The following is a 7,500-nucleotide window of genomic DNA, read 5'->3' as shown; positions in this document are numbered from 1 at the left end:
ATATGTGTTACTGGAAAAACAGAGATCGGTTTGTGGCAACACAAATGGTGATGGTTTTGCATTGAAAGCAACAGCTTGAAATGTTTGTAAGTGGACTGAAATGTTGGCAATTTGTTGTGTGGACTAAACAAGGAATCTTCTCTGTTTAGGTGACCGATGACCCTGGCTTCATGTCTGATGTGTGTGCCAATAATAATAATAATAATAGAAGTTCAAAATAGTACTTGAAATGAATATTTCATGCTTTCATGCTAACAATAAGTAATGTAAAAATCGTGTGAAGCAAGAGATGCATCATCTAATATAATGAGTTTAAACTTCTCATGAATTACGACTGGTAATTTGACAATGTTTTTTAGCATGGTTCGCCAAAACTCAATAGATAATTTCTTTTAAGGGAAATCTCCCTAACAGTAATGTAGATATGTGTCATTCCAATTAACAGAAGGTCACAAATACTGTTCCATGTAATAAAAATAAAACCTCTTCAGTTTTTCTCACCTTCAGTGAAGAAACTTTTTCAGTTTGCATTGATCCCATGGTTGATGGTATGCACGATATATAATTATAGCTTGTTAAATATGGAGAAACTAGTCGATGGTTCCAAACAGGGTCAGATTAAACTAGATGAAACACACAACCAAAGCATACAAGTTTCCAACATGGCGGTCTACTCCCAAGCAAACCTGCTTTTATGCGCACACGTAAACAACAACCGCTGACAGATAAATAGCGAATACTGAACACTTCCTGCCCTTCTATATGTGAAAGCACTTAACTACTGAAGACACTGTATTTGGCCAAGTTCACAAAATGTAAAAAAACTAACAAGTCACTAAAAACTTGTAAACATAAACAAAAAGGCAAACCTAAATGTCTCTAGAGCTCAGGCAGTGTCCAACCCTAAAAATGTTCCTTACTACTATCAATGTCACAGATTTAGCTTAACAGATGCTTTTCTCTGCCTGATGGAATATCTGCGCTCAGCCCTATTTGGCAAATCTCTTGAAATTGACATATTTGGACTTTGTGCTTGAGACGAAGAATCCAACTCAAGTGTTGGAACTGCGTTAGGCAACTCAAGCATACAAGCTGACTTCCTCGCTGCAACGGGTGTCTGAGTCTGGATCTTTGGAGTTGACGGCTGTGCTGGGACACAATTCGGGGTCTTGTGCTTAAGCACGGAAGCTTGTACTGCAACTGGTTTCGGTGTCTGTATAGGTACCTTACAAGGTGACTATTTCTGGCTCCAGCACACAGGTAGCAGCACTTGAATATGTTGACGTACCACATGTCAACTTTGGAGACCACATTGGAACAGCGCGCTCCTCGGGAAACACATCATCAAACCCCTCTTCAAAATTTTCATTCACCACTCCTTTGGCTACGAGAAAGTATTGAAATGATTGAAGCCATTTCTTCCAACGTGGTGCCAACGCTGACGAATTCCCTTGGATGTCGATATTAACTGCCACCATTATTCACTGTTTCAGTCTTTTTCAGTTAATCCCATCCTCGTCGCCAGTGTTAAATATGGAGAAACCAGTCTATGGTTCCAAACAGGGTCAGATTAAACTAGATGAAACACACAACCAAAACATACAGGTGTCCAACATGGGGTTCTACTCCCAAGCAAACCTGCTTTAATGCACACGCGTAAACAACAACAGCTGACAGATAAATAGAGAATATGTAACATAGCTCAACAACGAAGTGTAGACTACTATACAGCTAGTAGTGTATTCACATTTCTTACCTATGATTTTGGGTTTCGGGAATCGTTTTTACGTGTAACAGAAGCACGCCTTTTAGTCAAGACCATTCTTCAACTCGCAATAAACGGTGGAAATGACCTCTGTCTCTGATGCAGCTAATAAATCACTTTTATTCGGGTTTTGTTACCGACCTTGAAGTGAATATATATATATATATATATATGACAATTTTAATACACAAAGGTTAATTCGTAAATAACATAGGCGACGAATGCATTTTGTTTCCGTCCGCCCAGCGATCGAAGATGGAACAACCAGACTCGCCCGCGTCAATCCTGTCAAAATACCATTGAAGTGACTAGTGTCTCTGTTGCATCATTTCCAAGTCCAATGCAAAAAGAAACTAACATTTCATATCTGCTCACCACACCATCTCACTGTGTGTTGTATGTCCTAACTTTCGAGGTTTGTTTACATAAAAAGTCACATGACGCTATGCGTGAAAGCTAGTGCTCAGAATGTCAATAGGCCATTTTCACTATAACGTCACACGTGCAAAGGCTTGTGGTAGTTGTAGTAAAGAAAACCGTATGGCGGAAAGTCTTCCAGGTAGTTATACATGTTGTGTTCCGGGGTGTTTTATCAATTAACAATAAACACAGGCCAATTTTCCTTTTATGTGTTTCCAAAGGACCCGAAATTAAGAAGGAAATGGCTTCTTAACATTTCTAGAAAGAACTTTTCACCGAACACGGGCCACAGTGTGTGTACATGTAGTGCTCATTTCCTAGGAGGCAAAAAGTCTTACCAAAACGCCGTACCCATGGTTTTCCCTTTGAAGAAGTCACATGAGAGACCTAAGCAAAAAGCAAGAAGACTTTTGATAAGGCATATAGATACCATGATACAAGATACTGTGATGGAATCCACACAAAACAACGGAATTAATGGAGTCGACAAGGAGGAATCCAATGAAGACAAAGGTGAAGGATCAGAAATCAAATCAGTGAACGACCTGGACAGACTAGATGCAATAAAAACATGTATTACGCTTTTTTGAACACAAAAAGCTACAGCTGGAGCAACAGATAACGATGGCAAGATTTGGAGGGGAGCGTTTTGCTTTATCGGACAGTGATATGCAGTTTTACACAGGTCTTGATAATTATTTACTGTTCAAAGCTCTATTTGATTTTCTTGATGGCTATTGTTGTGCATGCTCGCAGCTTAATTATTGGGGGTCCAACAACTGTAACTTTCAACTTCAAGACCTTGAGAAGCATGGCAAAAAGTGGTAGATAATTCCAGCAGACGAACTTTTCTTGACACTCTTAAGACTGAGGGCAAATGTCCCAGAGAAAGTTCGAGCCGACCAGTTTGAGATAATCACATCCGAAGTGTCAAGAATATTTGCGAGATGGGTTGACCTTCTATTTTCAAGATTTAATCAGTTACCTATATGGGCTACCAGGGAGACTGTTAATCAGACAATACCTGAAAGTTTCAAATATGAGTACCCATACACAAGAGGTCAGCAGTAGATAACATAGGGTGAAGTAGAGCCAAGAAATCGTAATTTTCCGACCATCGCCATGACGTCATCATCGTGTTTCCGGAAAAAAAATAATATGGCGACACAAGCCAGAGAGAGGTTGTACTTCATGCGATGTCAGAAACTGCAAACCCAGTGTAATTTACCGACAAGTGTTCCTCTTTGTTCGCAAGCATGGATTGCCAAGCAGCTTATTTCATTAAAAGGCAAATGGAAGCGTGTTGAAATATTTAAATCTTCACGACGTCGTTGGCCTTTCTCACCTGATGTTTTGTCGTTTTGCTTGAGTAGAGAACAGTACATAACATAGGGTGAGTAGACCAATCCTAAAGATCAAATTTACCTGGCTTTTTCATTCAAGCTAAGATAATTCCCCGAATATTTGACGCTTTAATATTAAACCAGGAACCGCCGCATCTCACTAAAATGTAACGCAGTAACGAAAAAAACACAAAAAAGGAAGAAGAACACAAAAAATCTGTAATATTCATGATTACTCAACACTAAAGAAGAATTCTCACCCTATGTTATGTAGTGTCCTCTACTTAAGCAAGAAGACAAATCATTGGGTAGGCCCGACATCATCGTGAAGATTTATGAAGCTTTAATCCTTGCACGAGTTTCCATTTGCCTTGTTGGTGTAATAAATTACAATTCTCAAAATTATGAAACGGTTAACATACACCAATATATACTTTGTCAACTTCATCCTCACCCTATGTTATGTAGTGTCCTCTACTCAAGCGAAAAGACAAATCATCGGGTGAAGGAGGCCTCTAGGCCCTACGTCGTCCTGAAGATTTATGAAGCTTTAATCCTTGCACGAGTTTCCATTTGCCTTGTTGGTGTAATAAATTACAAGTCTCAAAATTATGGGACGGTTAACATACACCAATATATACTTTGTTAACCTCATCCTAAACCAAGGTCAACCCTTAACCAATATGATTCAGTACTTCTTAATAATCATTATTTCATACATCTCTTCATACATATCACTTAAAAAGTTATCAATCATGTAATTTACAGCAATGCATTACTTTCCTTAACCCATTCTCTCCTAAGAGTGGGGCGCCAGATGATTTTACACGTCAATGTTTATGGGGTCACCTCTGAGGAGAATGGGTTAGTTAGATTCTGGATTCGATCACTAACCAGAACTGTAGGAACCTGTTCAGTTGACTAATCCTTTCCCCTTGCTCTGGATTAGAAGGATATGTATGTACTGACCACTAGCACTTATACCATCTCCTTCAGACTTCTCCAGTTCGTTATTTTAGAAAGATTGTAGTAATATTATGAACACATAAGAGTATTCATCAAGGATAACCATGGTTATAATGAACTGTTTTTTTGTTATTGTGAAGTGGTGATGTTGTGGTTTTTATCACTTGTGAAAGTCATGGTTTGAGGTTAAATAAAAAGGAAACAATGAAACTCAAAATGAAAGTCATACTCAAGATACTGTAAAGTGTTCCTTTGCAAGTGCAATCAAATGTGCACCCAATAATATTAGCATAGTAGCCATGCATCACATTTGTATGTGAAAAGGAGACTAATACATGTAAATACATGTCTAAGTTGGCCTTGAAAACACATCGGGCTCCACCATGCCAATATTAAGAAGCAAAAACAAAGGTGTAATCTGTGTTTGTTTCAGGTAGGGTTCCAAATGGCCTGGATAGAAATGAATGTTAACGTATACTCTGATTTAGAGATAACCAATTCCGACCATTCTGTTTGTCAATGTTTTACTGAAAAATAATCCAGGGTACAAGACCACATCCAGAAAGAGGTGTCATATATATTTTTCATATCTTCTATCATGAAGATATCAATAATGTTTTTATTTTTTTGCTAGATTTACCATTGGAAAATAAAATTAGTATCTTTGCACCTCTGGTCAATATCTTCCGTTCTTTTTCGATAATTTCTTTGGGTACTGTGTTTGCTTTTCAGTACTGTAGGTTTATAGGGCAAAACTAGTTAGTAAGATTAACACATTTGTTATGGGAAAAAGCCAAATGACATTACTTATCACAATTAACTACTTTAATTATCAACTGATGATAGCAGCTTTTCTAATCCCTTTTTTTGTCTGTTAACTTTACAATTCTGGCATCTCCATTGTAGCCTTGATTTGATTGCCCACTTTGGTATGGAGGCACAGTGAGGATGGTACCAGCCAAGGCATGTAAAACATTCCACATACTCTTTCTTATCATTTGGCAGCCTACAGAGGCAGTAGATTGGCACAGAGGTCCTCATGCATGACAGCTGGTATTGCACTCTTTTGCTTGTCTTGGGGAAAGGAGTCATTTGCCCAGATTCCAGACAGCTTATGTAGTGTTGGCGCATCTGGCTCTGGCTGTATGTCTGTGTGGATGGGTCTAAACCGTGACGCAAGTCAGTAGCAAATGCTAGGGCAAACAACCCACAGCCGCTGCCACCAACTTGCCTTTGCGCCTTCTCATTGACAAATGTTACAGTGTCCAAAGGGCACAACAGCATGCGGCAAGCATGGTCAATCAAAAGTGGACTTGGATCTTTGTACAAACTGTCAAACACTTTGAAAACACCTGCCTGACAACCAATTGTACTAATGCACACCCAGTACCTGCCAACATTTGTCACCTGTACAAACTCAGAGGTGGCAGGTATTACTAGTGGGCCTCTGACAGCAGGATCCTGGAGGCCATCAACTTGTGGGAAAGATGTCTTAAGCAGTATTTGGGCTGCATACATTTCTGAGTCATTCAGCCAGTAGGTAGGTGTCGATATTCCATCCTTACTTTCTTTGTAGAGAGTGAGTACTCAGTATTATCAGCACTGTTTATAGTAAGCCATATGACAGAACTGCATGGATCCTCATCATCATCAAGAATTAAGATGGGAGGTGTGGTGGAATAGGATAATGTTTTTGTGGGGGTATTTGTTTCTTCAGTAATGGGACACTGGATGACAAGAAGGTTGTCCTTGTGAAGGTTTCTACTCCTATGGTTGGAGCTACTGGTGTGTTGCTGTCAGTTGCAGTCACCTGGGTGGGGTTTTTATGCGTTGTTGTTGCAGCTGGCTCTGTTGTGGTGGTTGCTGATACTTTGAAGGAGGGTGATGATACTGTGACAGGTTGTGTTCTCGCAGTCATTGGTACGAATGGTGGGGTTTCGGGTACATAGGTGACTGGTTCTTTAGGCGCTCTTTCCCTTGCTGTGGTTAGGGTTGCTGATCCTGTGATAGTGCTTGCTGATTCTATGACAGTTGTTGGTTTTCTTACGGCAGGGGTACGTGGCACTGTAGTGAAGTCTGCTGATATAGTCCTGGGAGTTGCTGGCATTGTAGTGCAGGTTGTTGGTATTGTGGGAGGGGTTCCTGGTACAGTCCTTGGGACTGATGGCACTCTGACATGGGTTGCTGGCACTGTAGTGGTAGTTGATGGCACTGTGGTGAAGGTTACTGGTGCTGTCTTGGCAGATATGTGCACTGAGCTTGTGGGAACGGGGACATGTACTTGGAATGTATTCCTCATCACTGCAGCCTTAATGCCATGGCATCCTTTGAATTTGTGTTTTCGTGGACATGTTTTAGGGAGTTTCTTTCCAGGGTGATCACTTTGTCTGAGCTTTCTTTTCTTTACTTCTGGCTCTCCACTTTTTACTTGCAAACCACCATTAGAGGGGGCAATCATCTTCAGCTTCTGGTATATGCCCTGCAGCTCTGTTTTTAAGGATTCCAGCTCCTTCAAGTCATCTATGAGAAAGGTCAGTTGTCTAATTTCATGAAGTGTTTCTCTGCAAATGCTGCCCAGTGCTTTAGAGCAAACTTTTTTATTTGGGAGGTTTGCATATGAATGTGTGGTTGATGCTGTAATCTCCCCATGAAAGTTCATGGGAGGAAGTGGCACTGTTGGTTGGCTTTCCATGCCCTATAATGGCCTCATCGAGAGTAAGCAAAGGAGAGTTTGTGTAATCATCAGGCAATTTGTCCCATCCCCATTGTGGATGATGTCTAAATATGGCAAAAAAATGCTTGCATGGGAAATGGAATCTCATGAGCAAGGTCCATCTTTTGCCTGGCAGAGTCAATGACTGACTTTGGCCTGTTATGAAGTTAACTGGGGATATCACTCCCATATGGACGGTACAAGGAGTGGGACCTTGTGTTCTTCTCTACGTATCTAATGGAGTAAAATTAAGGAAAGTTTAGCCACCTCGTAATATGGCACAAACTGTTTTC

The 7,500-nt window shown here is 40.3% G+C and overlaps 1 protein-coding gene across 1 annotated transcript; it reads right to left on the bottom strand.

The window, feature by feature from the left end:
• Nucleotides 1-5,319: 5,319 nt before the first annotated feature.
• Nucleotides 5,320-6,139, bottom strand: LOC138040472 (uncharacterized). The gene is made up of 2 exons (XM_068886194.1): nucleotides 6,112-6,139; nucleotides 5,320-6,062 (listed from the first exon to the last, which is right to left on the bottom strand). The coding sequence occupies exons 1-2, from the start codon at nucleotides 6,137-6,139 to the stop codon at nucleotides 5,320-5,322; spliced, it is 771 nt and encodes a 256-aa protein (XP_068742295.1).
• Nucleotides 6,140-7,500: the final 1,361 nt, after the last annotated feature.

The sequence above is a fragment of the Montipora capricornis genome, chromosome 3 (genome assembly GCF_036669925.1).
Source record: "Montipora capricornis isolate CH-2021 chromosome 3, ASM3666992v2, whole genome shotgun sequence".
NCBI lineage: Eukaryota > Metazoa > Cnidaria > Anthozoa > Scleractinia > Acroporidae > Montipora > Montipora capricornis.
The sequence above is the reverse complement of the archived record's forward strand: the minus strand, read 5'-3'. Positions and strand labels throughout refer to the sequence as shown.

Excerpts from the sequence above, each read along its gene's own strand:
- LOC138040472 (XM_068886194.1), bottom strand. The coding sequence starts at position 6,139 with ATGAGGATCCATGCAGTTCTGTCATATG. Across the intron at positions 6,063-6,111 it reads CCATGCAGTTCTGTCATATG|AAAGTAAGGATGGAATATCG; the intron begins GCTTACTATAAA and ends CTCTCTACAAAG.